This window comes from Bicyclus anynana, chromosome Z, assembly GCF_947172395.1.
Source record: "Bicyclus anynana chromosome Z, ilBicAnyn1.1, whole genome shotgun sequence".
Taxonomy (NCBI): Eukaryota; Metazoa; Arthropoda; class Insecta; order Lepidoptera; family Nymphalidae; genus Bicyclus; species Bicyclus anynana.
Window position 1 is genome coordinate 8,575,848 of NC_069110.1, and position 14,073 is coordinate 8,589,920.

General features: G+C 35.6%; 2 protein-coding genes across 2 annotated transcripts; one reads left to right on the forward strand and one right to left on the reverse strand.

Moving 5' to 3' along the window:
• Positions 1 to 1,060: 1,060 nt before the first annotated feature.
• Positions 1,061 to 6,531, forward strand: LOC112057818 (prostaglandin E synthase 2). Its single transcript, XM_024098368.2, is given in 7 exon segments — positions 1,061 to 1,309; positions 1,312 to 1,447; positions 1,450 to 1,484; positions 2,483 to 2,692; positions 3,062 to 3,264; positions 3,800 to 4,012; positions 4,944 to 6,531. Coding segments are annotated over 7 exon segments (1,155 nt in total). The 5' UTR covers positions 1,061 to 1,210; the 3' UTR covers positions 5,203 to 6,531.
• A 38-nt stretch (positions 6,532 to 6,569) lies between these two features.
• On the reverse strand, positions 6,570 to 13,705 carry LOC112057826 (uncharacterized). Its single transcript, XM_024098380.2, has 7 exons — positions 13,504 to 13,705; positions 12,540 to 12,692; positions 11,122 to 11,252; positions 9,803 to 10,058; positions 8,845 to 9,029; positions 7,921 to 8,122; positions 6,570 to 7,064 (listed from the first exon to the last, which is right to left on the reverse strand). The coding sequence occupies exons 1-7, from the start codon at positions 13,649 to 13,651 to the stop codon at positions 6,943 to 6,945; spliced, it is 1,197 nt and encodes a 398-aa protein (XP_023954148.2). The 5' UTR covers positions 13,652 to 13,705; the 3' UTR covers positions 6,570 to 6,942.
• Between the last annotated feature and the right edge of the window lie 368 nt (positions 13,706 to 14,073).

Consider the following 14,073-nt stretch of genomic DNA (forward strand, 5'->3'; position numbering starts at 1 on the left):
ACTCAACATTCCACATGGTGGTAATCTCGTGAGAAGGATCCAAGTATTTTGATATTTTAAGTTATTATTACGATATAAATGTATTAGTTTTAGGTTATTATTACGATATAAATGTATTAGTTTTAAGTTATTATTTAGTTATGTGTTGTGCTAACAAATAAATGATTTCTATTCTATTATATTCTTCTATTCTAATTACACGTATAGTGAAAACATTGCTATGTCTGGGTAAAAATATTGAGTAAGTGTAAGTAGCGTATTATTTTATATTCGGGATTTTAGCACAACCGTTTTTATCTATTAAGGTCCGTTCAACTTTTGGTGCCACTACCCATACAAATTATAAAGTTGCGCAACTAATTTGTAAGCGTTGGCAACTTAGTTGTTCGATAGTCAGCCAACTAAAAATTGCCAGTGAGTGGCCACCCTTAAGGTATGACAGTTTGATGACAGTTGTGAGTACATACAGATTCATGTTTCAAATTACCAATAAAAAATAATTCATCTTATTTCTTTAGTTTTATTGAACAGTTTTTAAAGTATTTGAAAATATAAGATGAATAATAATGAAAATTACTGATGTGACGTGTCGTGCCTACTGACTCGAAAACGTATTACTTTTGGAATTTCATATTTGGAGCGGCAACGACACCTTCGTGTTCCGTACGCTCTATCTGAATATTATTGATTAATCTGTGAAAATACATTGAATGATATTACACTACAACAAAATCTGATTTTTGCACATGTACGTTTTTTCCGAACGGAATAATTTCCGCCCGTACATGACCTTGACCTTGTTTTTCGAATGAAGAAAAACATAAGAGTTTGCAGTAGTCCCACGGAATTACAAACCGAAATTACGCAATATGAATAGTAATAACGAAAACGAGTGTACAATGTACATTAGCATTATGTGGCCGGCCTTAGCAGAATCGGTAAATTGAAGATGGTCACACTGCTCGTTTGTAATTTGTTTGTCTATGACATAGATAATACAATAATTATGTCCTGTGTATCTAAGATTATGTCACTTTATGGTCTATGACTCTATGACAGTCTATGATTTGTAATAATTTGTTCACAGATTACTTTAGAGTTTAGACAGACAATACAATTTGTTGCAACTTGCAATAGAACCGTTTGTGATATTTTGTTCGTTCAGTATTATTTTATTAATTAATGTAATCTAAAAAAACAAAAGGTGAAAATGTGGCGACCAACTTTTACTATCCTGCGCAAGGTTGTGTTTCCCTCAATTAAGGAAAATACAAGTTTGACAAAATTGTTTTACTCGACAAAAGCCGCTTGCCCAGGTCGACTGCAAAGTTAACCTTAATCAGTGCTAGTGTTGGTGTTTTGATTGGAGCTGGCTATGGAGGATATACACATTATAAAATAAATATGAAAAAGGCATCTCCCTCTGTTGAGAACGAGGAATATGCGTTTTAAAAGATGCCCCAAAATATGAAGCTCACTATAAGGTACATTTTACGTAATATTATCTATTTTCCTTTTATTCCTTTAACGTACTTGAAAGCAATCAAATGTTAACAATTTTTTTATAACAGACAAATTCCTAGTGTTAAGAAAATCGTAAAAACCAGTTCAACCCCTATTTTCAAAATGGCGGCCGTGGGACAAGGGTGGCGACCCCACAAACTTGGTTTTAGCTTTCCACTGACCCCCCTACACATCAAAAAAATAAAATTGCGTCCTCTAAAAAACAACCCCATATGTAACTTTTCAATGGACTAACCCAAAAAGTTCTTAAAAATATTGACCGTGTACACGACGCCGCACTCGCGCTGCAAATACCTGTACACAGGCTAAAAATGCATCAGCGCCGCACCGTACTCGCACCGACGCCGCAATTTTTTAATGTGCAAATTCTAAGCACTGTTCACACTTCATCACTGTCGAGCACGGAACTATACATATGCACATAAATATATATATATATATATATATAATATATATATATATATATACACAGAATTATTCAATTAACGTTTATTTTTTAACTGTTTTTTTTTATGAATAAGGAACTTAAGATAACTTATCCTAATAACTATACAAATCATGCCCACATGAAATGGTGGATACTGGCTGCATTTCCGCAATGGACAGTCAGGCTAATCCTTTGCGCTAAAAATGAGCCAGCCCACCGTCTATCACCAGTCGAGGCAACTAGCCAAGCCTTAAGAGTTAAGGGGATGTAGAATAGGGATAGGGAAGAAGTGCACATAAGTCATAGTGAAGCTTGACTGGGGCTGCTAGTTTATATAAAATTTGGAATTGGAATTTGCAATGGAATGAATGATAAATAATTGGATCATTTTATAGAATCAGTTTTCAGTTTCTGACATAAAAGCTGTTATTCTAATTAAATTCAAGACCTTTTCGAGACAAGAGCAGGGTTTGCAAAATTTTAAATTCATTGTTAAGAAAGAAGAAAAGTAAAAATTCATCTTATTTTTAGGTGATTAAAGAATCAGACACAAGCAACTTACAGCTAGTACTGTTCCAATATCAAACTTGCCCGTTTTGCTGCAAGGTTCGTGCATATCTTGATGCTCGTGGTATAAGCTATGAAATTGTTGAAGTTGATGCAGTCCTACGCCAAGCAGTGAAATGGTCGGCTTACAAGAAAGTACCTATATTGTTAGCCAAAGTAGATGGTGGATATCAGGTATACAGTCACTATTGTAATTAATTTAATTCACAGTCACATAAAAAAACAAATTCGAGTTAATCTTTTACAACAAGAAAGAATCCCTTGGTTCCTATCTTAATGAAAATCAAATCTATATATACAGTGAAGATATTTATTTAGCTATAAAATACTACTAAAATTAATTTAATTTCCTTTTTATGAGCTACAAAAACCGTATTACCAAAGTTTCATCAAGATCAATGTAATACATATTGTATAGATTACTTCACCTCAATAATAGGAGTTAACAATCACAAAACTTTTAGTTAATTCATTTATATTAAGTAAAAATTTTTTAATGTGTTCATATTTTGCGTCATATCATATTAGACCTGTATTTTATAGCAACTACTTGACAGCACAGCCATTATATCAGTGCTGGAAACATATATGATGGATAAGTCATATCAATTACGAGATTTAATAAAGTTTTATCCGATGACTCGTTTTGTGGATGACACTGGAAAAATTACAAGTGACGTGACAAATAAATATTTTATCATGCACAACAGTGCTGTACCTGATGAAAAACAACGCATCATTGAAGCGTAAGTGTTTTGGACCTAATTTTATGTCATATTTAGCTGCGCCCCGCGGTGTAAACCGCGAAATGTAAGTTTGTACCTACACGTAATATAACTTTTCCGGGATAAATATAGCCTATGTTTGACACATCCAGGCTATAATTTATCTCAATTCCAAATTTCAGCTAATTCAGTTCAGTAGTTGCGACGTGAAAGCGTAACAAACATACATAATATCATAACCATCATAACCATAATAAATTACATATTATTTATTAAAATAAAATCTCTACAATTAGTCCATCTTTAAGCCATAGCAGTAGAGAATTACGTCAAAGAATATGTAATAGAATTATGCATACTAACAGAAATTAGTAGAAGTTTCATACAATTTAATCTGGCCTTATTGCACAATCTGTTGTTAGCAGATACCCACTAAATATGAACTACCTGTGTGCCAAATTTCATCTTTGTATGTCAAGCGGTTTTTGAAATTTCAGTAAATGACTTTTAACATTTATATATTAAGATTTTATAGTCAATATTGTGTTGTTTTCAGTGAAGAACGTCAATGGCGTCAATGGGCAGATCGTGTTCTCGTGCACACACTATCGCCAAATGTCTACAGAACACCAACTGAATCATTGGAAACTTTCAAGTGGTTTGAGGAAGCTGGAGGGTGGAAACGATCGTTCCCTGCTTGGGAATGTGCTGTGATGGTGTATGTGGGCGCTGCAGCCATGTGGGTTATAGGAAAGAGGTTAAAGAAAAGGTAAGCCTTATTCTCTAACTTTACTTACACATATTATAAAGATGAAAAATTGTTTATTTGAATCAAATAAGCTCTGAAACTATTTGAACCATTTGGAAACTCTTTCACCTTTAGAATCCTATATATTATCCCTGATGAGATGAATATCTTAGCTGTCTACGGATTCACCGTGCGGGTGCCAACGCTTGGCAGAGAGAAAATCTCTGAGGTTAACACTCCACTTCCGCTCGTGTTGTTCTCCCTGCAATCCCTCTCTGGAGTAAATATGTCCCCACATGGCACAGTAAGCTCTACAAGTAGTACAAGTGCATGGTTTGTTTGGCAAAAAGGAAAATTTCTGGTATTGATCTCAAAATTGCGACATCCACTGGGATTTTATAATATTTATCATATATATATAAAGTGCAGAATTTGTGAGTGAGCACCTTACTTGCTGTTCCTATTGCTTTTTTATTGGTTTGCCCCCATCATACTAATTTATTCTGATTTGGGAGTCATTTGCAAAGCATTTAGATAGAATATACTATATTTTATCCCGGTACACCCACAGGAACAGGAACTATGCTGGTGAAACCAATGGGCATCTGCTAGTTTTCAATATGGTTATAATCTGGTTATAAACAATCCTGATTGTATTGGACGGTAGGGAATCTTTATAAATGTTTGTATTGGCTAGTACACAAGTCTTACTGCACATACTTGATGTCAACCTTACCTTATCAGCCGTTAGATGTCCACTGCTGGACATAGTCCTCATGCATTGACCTCCAAGCACATCGGTCTTGAACCGCCAGCATCCAGCAGCTTGATATTGAAAAATACTTATTTGTTATTAGAAGTTACTGAATTTGATTTAAAAAATCTGTCCTGCTGTAACAAGGTGAAACCTCTCTTATCTTTTTAAGATATTCAATCAAAACATTAATTTCAGACACAACATAAAAGATGATGTCAGACAGTCATTATATGATGCAGCTAATGACTGGGTGAATGTTATAAATAAGAAAGGAACACAATTTCTCGGTGGCAAGAAACCAAATCTAGCCGACATTTCTGTGTATGGCATATTGAGCAGTATTGAAGGTTGCCAAGCGTTCCAAGACCTGAGAGACAATACAGACATCGGCAAATGGTTTGACGACATGAAGGCAAGTATGAATGAAAGTCGTGGTAAATTAGTGGCACTGTAAAAGATTCAACCTTTAGGAATATACAGGGTACTGGAGAGTATTTCCCATAACTTCAAGGTGTTGACGAGTCCACTTATAGGAGACAAACTGCATAAGTAATATTTTTTTAACTAAAAAATAAAAATTTAAAAAACAAAAGAAATATTATTTACCCCGAAAATATTAATTTTAGTACATAAGTTCCTTGAACATATTTAGTTAATTTTCGGTAAAGAATATAACCCCAGAGTTATGGGAAATACTCCCAAGCACCCATATATTTTTCTAATGTGGTTGTAATTTAGACTATGCATAATAATGTATCCCATTTTGTCTTGCATGTAATATTTTAATTTAAATGTAATATTTATTTTAACATGTAGAGAAGCGTACATGGATACCTGTAGTTCTGGATTTTATTTGCAATCATGAAATGAGTTGTTTTATCTACAAACCGTCAATGTGATAAATGCTTGAAGCAAGCAATAATTATCCAGTTGAATTAAATTACTTTATTTTTTTCTTTTTTAATGTCTGCTGACAAAAAAGAAACAGGTATTAAATAATTATGCTTAATATTTTATGCGGTTGTATGTGAAATTTAAATTATTTGTTTGATGTTTAATTAACAGTAAATATCAAAAGTACCTGACATTAAATGCAAAGATGAAATGCAAAGATGAAATGCAAATGCTCAATAGAAATTACATTAAAACATTTTATCCCCTTAACATATTTATCATATTTATTCAAACATGTAGTAGGTAAGTAACCTGTAGTCACTATAAACTATACTATAAAAAAAGTGATGTGTGACATACTTGAATAAACGGATTTTTTCATAATGTTAAAAGTATTTATGCAAACTTTGTGTCTATTTATTAAACTTTAATATCTATTTTTATAAGATAATAATAAGGTATCTGATTACATACATATAATTATGTCTTTTTGCATACAATAATACATATGGGTACAATTTAATATATTACGAGTATCACAATCCAAAGACAAAAATAAATATACTGTATATTAGAAATTACTGCGATGTTTAAATGTGTGAAAATATTAATTTGTTGATGTAATGAAATTACTCAATCAACATATAATTTTCATTGACATTGATTAACATATTTTAATTACTCATGTAAGGTCAAAATAAGTGATGAAATTCCTATTTCCTTGATTGGTGATATTAGCTTACTAATCAATGTATGATTTTAAAAGAAGTTGAAAAACAAAACATTTTAAAGCTTACAAAGCATTCACTTATTTTGAAATATACCTAATATATTCAATTAGCTGTAGCAACATTAATATACATTTATAATAAAAATTGAATCCAATTTACCATTGGTTTCATTTCAATTCATTTTCGTTATATTTATAACCCAGAAAAAAGACAGATTTTATAATTTCCATGTAATATTTTATAATCACCTTAGCGTATTAGAAAAGCTTAAGTGAGGAACCTTCCAGTATGTATGAGCAATTAATATTAAATAACCATATATATGGTTTCCTTGATTTTGTATAATAAATGTGACTGGCTGCAATTTCACTAGAGAACCTATTAGCAATGTGTCTCTGTGAATATTATATATTTTCTTATCACAAATAAATAACAGGAAATATATATTTTATTATTTTAGACCAATAGCCTGAAATAAATATAAGTATTATTATTATTAACACCACGCCTTTTGAAAATGAAAAGCAATGTTACAACTTTATGAAATACCAGTTTATTGAATGAACAGTCTAACAAGCGATTTGCGTATAGGCAAGTGAGAATCCTCGGTTGGCGACGTCAGGAGGTGTAAGAGCCGTTGCTCCCTCATTGCCGTCGGTCACGACGTACAGCACGAATGGCTTGGCTCCGGCTACAAACATATCAAAGTCAAAAGTCAAAGTCATAATTCATTTATTTCAATTAGGTTAGTTTACTTTTGAAATGACAGGTAATGTAGTAAAATACATTAATTTATTGTGAAACACGGCTAAAATCGAGTGGTACAACTTCGGAGTATGTCCAACTAGTACCCATACGGAGCCCTTATTGATCCGTTTCGATAAGGCTTCGGTATTGGATAAGGGAAAAGTTTCTAATAGGTACCTTGTAAGATACGTGCAGCAATAGAAATTAGTCGTCACCCGAATTTTAATCGGGATCATGGGTGGGTGCTGCTTTTATTCGATCGATTCGATTCGGTCGCTTTTTCATTTGATGTCACAAATAACCAACTTAGGAGTAAGGTAGTGTTAGTTCATTTCGATCAAGATGACGTTCCGGAACCGCCGGAAAGTGTAACGGAATCTTCACTTCCCACCCCTGAATCCCTTTCTCAACGCGCGCTGCGAGCGGCAGCTTGCGCCGCTTCCTTTTCAGTTTGGATCGTGCCGTGTTGCAAGAACCAACTCATGACTAAGGGCTGACCGTATGGGATGTTGTGTCACGTGAGTTTTAGCTGTTTCATAATAAATTAAAATATGTTACTTTGTATTGGGACGAAGCCCAACTCGCAGAATCGGTCAGTATTGACAAGAGTCAGTGTTCCAGGCAATATTGGAATGAAACTCTCGGTTGAAACTATTATAAAAATCAAATCGAGTTTTAAAAATACCGAGTTATACATCGTTTTATACTTAACTTTTTAATTTATGTAACTTTATTAATGGCTTTATGTAGAGGTGTATGCATAGAGCGGACTAGAAGTTAGCGCGATTAATATTTCTTACATTGTACTGGAACGAAGCCCAGCCCGCAGAATCGGTCAGTATTGACAGGAGTGAGTGTTCCAGGCAGGACTGGGTTGGGTATTACTACAAAGTCTGTGGTGCAGGCGGCTCCGTTGACCGCACCCACGGCGGTGCCCAGAACCGTGTTATCAGCCCCATCTACGTCTCCAGTAAGAGTGAAGGAAAAGGGGTCATTGCCAGTCTGTAAGAAAGATTAGTAGGCAGTTAGACACATAGTAATTTTTACTATAGTGAACGTTTAGGATTCTACCATACAAGGTCAAAAAGAATATGTCGAACACTACCGTAGATCACTTCAAACCAACAGGCGTATAAAATTTTCTATGTACCTAGGTAGGTAAAGAATAGTAGAAAATATTACTTAACCACCTTTATAACATTTTCGTATTTGTAACCAAGTTTTTAATGATTTCACCTCATCATCATTAAGAACTGATGGACGTACTCTGCTGGACATAGGCCTTTTTCGTAGCCTTCCAAACAAAACAGTCGAGTCGCCAACATCCAGCGGCTCCCTGCAACCTGCTGGATTTCCTCGGACCACTTAGTGGGCCGTCGACCAATACTGCGCTTTCCTGTGCGGGGTCGCCATTCCAGAACTTTGAGATCCCAAAGTCCATCGGCTCTTCGAACTTTGTGCCCTGCTCATTGCCACTTCAGCTTCACGACTCACTGACTTTGGTTCCTCTGTGAATCTCCTCATTTCTGATTTGATCTCGCAGATAAACTCCAAGCATAACATATACAGCAGCTTTCTTGTGAGGGTCACAGTTAGGTAACAAGTTGACCTATTTTTATGAAATATTTATGTGTGTATTAGGTATCTATATAGAATTTGTATATGAAAGAAATTTATATGACAGGGCAATATTTGCCGAGGCATCTATTAAAATACTTATTTACTTGTGAGTATTGTATTTGGCAGAATCCAGCTTCCATTCGAATGCATATACCATAGTTCAAGTTAGCAAGTTGACGAGTCCCTGTTACAAGCGAGGCACTGAGAGCGGTGTTTGCTGCACTCCCGTAGTTAAAACCTATGATATTTCCTGTAGTCCCAGTATAATATTGCAAGCAACCGTTTGGAGCTGAAAGAAAAAGTAGATAACTAAGTCTTTTACGAAATTTATCATCATTACCAGCCTAGTTTAACGGCTCACTACAGGGTCATGTCTCCTTACAGGATATGGAGCTTACGACGCTGCTCCAATGTTCGTTGACGGGCTTAGGGTGACAATGTTATCCATCGTTACCAACCCGTATTCGGCTCACTGCTGAGCTCGCCATTGCTGTCCACCACACTGACCCAATGCGGGTTGGCAGACTTCACACACGCAGAGAATTAAGAAAATTCCTTGGTATATAGGTTTCCTCTTATAGTGCCGTGATAGCCCAGTGGATATGACCTCTGCCTCCGATTCCGGAGGGTGTGGGATCGAAACCTGTCCGGGGCATGCACCATCAACTTTTCAGTTGTGTGCATTTTAAGAAATTAAATATCACGTGTCTTAAACGGTGAAGGGAAACATCGTGAGGAAACCTGCATACCAGAGAATTTCTTAATTCTCTGCGTGTGTGAAGTCGGCCAATCCGCATTAGGCCAGCGTGGTGGACTATTGGCCTAACCCCTCTCATTCTGAGAGGAGACTCGAGCTCAGCAGTGAGCCGTATATGGGTTGATTATATATTATGATAGGTTTCCTCACGATGTTTGATCCTTCACCGTTTGAGACACGTGATACTTAATTTCTTAAAATGCACACGACTGAAAAGTTGGAAGTGCATGCAACACAAACTCCTACGCTTAGGTATATATTATAGTTATTTATTTACTTAACATTAAAAAATTAATAGCACGTACCTATTCCTGGACAATCGCAGCCCAGTTGGGTGAGCCTAATGTTCCACCTCCTCGTAAATGTAGTAGCGAGAGTTGCGGTGACCGCAATAGTTATGGCTGCGTTTCCGTTAAAGTCCACGAATAGAGTTTGCCCTGTGTTGTCCCCACAGAGTACAGGCACAATGGTGTTGCCTCCGGTTATTATAAGTGAATCTGTGTTGCAAACGCCGTCCCCGTTAGGCTGAGCTAATACCATGTCTAATAAATCAATGCGAAGCTGAAAATGTTTTATATAAATATATAAAAAATATAGGGCCAGAAGGTATTGTAATTAACCTAATAACAATCAAAACGAAACATTTTTGCGTTAGTACCTACATCGATTAACCATATTAGACTCACTATTGAGCAAAAGTCTCCTCTCAGAATGAGAGGTGTTAGGGCAATAGTCAAATAGTCAACCGCACGGACCCAATGCGGATTAGCAGACTTTACCCACGTAGAAAATTAAAGACATGACGATGCTTTTCACCGTGGTATTTAATTTCTTAAAATTTGCATACCTACCTAAATAATACATCATATTCTACAACGCACCTACCCTCAATTTCTCTAGGATCCCATCATCAGATTCTGACAAAATCACCATGGAACCACCTGGATACTCTTTTAAACAAAAAATATATATCCAAATCGGTTCAGGCGTCTTCGAGTTATCGGTGACGGTAAACAAAGATAAAAAAACCGGTCAAGTGCGAGTCGGTCCAACGCCTGGGCGACTAATCTGTAACGATGTTTTGTACAACTCGCTAATTCTCTTAGTTCACGGGAAGTACTGTAGGTTTCGATAACCGTTTCTTTTGATTTCGTTGGCATAGAAGTTTAACTTTATTACAGAAAGGAATTATAGAATTATGAATTTCAATTTAACACCTCAACACGAGAAAAAAAGTATGGTTTAAAATTATTTAAAAAAAAAAGTTATATGGCGTAACTATAAAATTATTCTTTTTGCAATTTTTAAGATTCTGAGTTTACGGGTACTACCCTGTAGGCTTTAATCATTTTGCGAATGTCAAAAATCTTTAGATTGTGTTGGCTTAGAAGTTTGATTTTTGAAAGTTCTAAGTTCTAAGACAACCTGAGAATTTGATATTAATTTCAGCTTGATACCTCCATGCGTTCTTGAGAAAATGGATCTTGATAGACAGACGGACGGACCACGAAGTATGGTGGTATCTATAAGGATTCCGTTTTTTCCTTTTGAGTTTCGGAACCCTAAAACAGTACCTCCTGCCTTTTTTTAAGTCTGTTAAAAATACGAAGTTCTACTTGATTACCTGGCAGATATTGTTGTTGCATCTATTGACAATTATGCCACAAGACTGACCACCTCCATAAGCTGCTGGGTATCCCGGACTTGTAAAGTAAGTGTTATTTACGTTCGTCGAAGTGCCGCACCCACGTGATACTAAACAGAAAGTTTAAAATTAGACGATTAAATTATATTTTTTTTGTTTTGTTGGAAGGAACATTAATAACAAGCAATTTGTTATTAATGTTCCTTCAAACTAAAATAGCTATGTACGAGATATTTAGGCTTAACATTGAATAATGGCGTCTACATTTTGTTGCATGTAGGATGGTGCGGGTGACAGTTGGTTTCACTATTGAAAGTTTGCCGCGATTCGCGGGTACCTACGTATTATAAACGTCATACAGGCGACTGTCACCGTACCCATACTAACTGAACAACATTTTAACTTGGAGAATACTACACCGTATTGTGCATGTTGAGATGATCTATCTAGAGATCCAACTTGGTCGATAACAATGGGCTGCATATTATGATGATTCAAAATCATTCGGCGGGCGATGGAACGTGTTATTGCGTGATCGAATCAATAATGAAGAGATCCGCAGAATCGCCAAAGTCTTAACTAGTCAAATACCACCCTTCACCACACAAGAGGCATAATGATGAGGACGATGATGACACCGTAACTTTTAAGGTATAATATTAAGGTAAGCTTACACTAGTGTTATTCAGTAAGGATTTTGAAATGGAGGAACTTGGAGGAATGCCATGGTGTGTTTGGCGACATTTGGGCAGGAATTTACGGCATAGGATCTTATATTATACCTACTAGCGGACGCCCGCAACTCCGGTCACGTGAAATTCAGTTCATCACAAATCCCACGGGAACTGATATTTTCCGGGATGAAAAGTAAAATCTATACATAAATAAGTCAGAGTAAAATCGATTTCCAGTTCCAAATTTCAGCCAAATCTGTTTGCAAGCCGCAGCTTAAAGGAGGAAAAGACATCTTGTTTTTGTAAATCCCTACCTACGGTCTAAGATTAGGCATCTATACTAATGTTTTATATGCGAAAGTAAGTCAGTCTCTTACCTTTTCACGGCTAAACCACAGAACCCGATTTGGATAAAATTTGGTATACAGATAAACTGGCTTGGAGCTGAACATAGGCTATATTTTATACCGCAAAAATAGGCGGTTCCAGCAGGATTTATAAGAAAATGAATATCACTCGAACGGAGTCGCAGGCGTCTGCTAGTTACAAATATAAATCCTCACCTGTTAGTGAACATGTCAATGTGAATATTTTCTGTCATTTATTTCTTATCCCAAATAATTAACAGATGAGGGTATATATTTTTTATGCCGGATCTCGCACTATTATGATGCTATGTCCATCAGCTGATATCATTATAATGATAATAATTTTAAAACCTACCAATACAACATCGTCCTCTCCTAGAAGCACACATGCCAGTGATGGTACCATTCAAATTGTGACACTCGCGTCGAGCTAGGCATGTGCCGTTCATAGTGTTGGTACTGGCGCAGTCCACATTCGCGAATCGTACTATACTGATAAACGGGAATACTGGAACAAATGGACACGTATACAGCCCCTGTAGCCAAGTCGTACGTTGATTCTCTTTCTACGATCGCAAACGCTTCGAAAACTAGAGAAATGTATAGGAATGACAGATCTTGATCACGTGACGTAGTTTTCGAAGCGTTTGCGATCGTAGAAAAAGAATCGATGTGTCACTTGGCTAGGGAGGCAGGACAGAAATATTTCGCTTTGCAGGGCAGCAGCATAATCTAATATTAAATTAATGTATTTTTAGATTCATGATTTTGTATTTTTGTAGATAATATTTTATATTCTGAGGTAGGTATTATAATATAAAACATGAAGAAAAAAATGTTTCTTAGCCTTATATGATACTATCATACAATAGTTAATGGTGAAGAATACCGTAACACATATAGGTACATTGATTTTTTTGGGTAGATATGTTACCTACATATATACCAAAAAAGATGATGTTCCTACATGTTAGGATCACAAAATGCAGCTGCTATTTATAGTTGAAAACTATAAAATTACGGGGGCCCAAGATCGTAACACTCCAATTCGCAAATAAATACCTGCCTAAACAATAGATGATTTTTTTCCATCACACGTAATAGAAAAACATCGATATCTCCGGATTAGGTTATCGTATCTTCATCTAAAAACTACTTGAATCACGTAAGCTTTCAAACGAAAAACCGCATCAGTATCGATCCATTAATATAAAAGCTTTGATACCATACATGTAACTTAAAACACTCCCCTTTTTTACGACAGGGGTTAAATTTCTTTTTATAATATTGCTGGGGAAACTGTAAATGGAAATACTCACAGATTTTTCCTTTTCTTTCTCCATAACTTGTTTCCTCATCATCCAGATCATTAAAATTGTCGTCGTGAGCTGTAAACGCAGCAACAGTTACTAGAAAAGCGGCTATAGACCACCAAATTAGCTTGTGTTTCATATTGTTTATACTCATAATCTCCCTTTACTTTAATCTTATGCGCGGTTGTATTAAAGTAAAATAAAGAAATTAGTTATTAGTTCACGAAAATAGGTCAAATAAACACCTATGTAAGTGGTAATTTTAGACTATAACATAGAAATATCGGTCACGATATGAGAATAGCCGAGTTTTACTTCACGTTATATAAAGTAGGCGATAACGGTTATATATTTGTGCAAGTTGTTGGTATATTACCGTTTACCATTTAGCGCTTCAGGTGACTTAGGACGTTATAGTCCAAGAGGTAATGAACTATTTTGAAGAAGGAGGTGGCGATGTAATTATTTTACGATCGTATTCATAACTTAAATGTAATATTTTTAACCTTACCACTGTATTGAAAATGATGCATTGTTATATTATTTACGTGGTTTAGTGATGAAATATCTATACTT

Excerpts from the sequence above, each read along its gene's own strand:
- LOC112057826 (XM_024098380.2), bottom strand. The coding sequence starts at position 13,651 with ATGAGTATAAACAATATGAAACACAAGCTAATTTGGTGGTCTATAGCC. Across the intron at positions 12,693-13,503 it reads AGAAAGAAAAGGAAAAATCT|TATTCCCGTTTATCAGTATA; the intron begins GTGAGTATTTCC and ends CATTTGTTCCAG. Across the intron at positions 9,030-9,802 it reads CTGCGATTGTCCAGGAATAG|CTCCAAACGGTTGCTTGCAA; the intron begins GTACGTGCTATT and ends TTTTTCTTTCAG.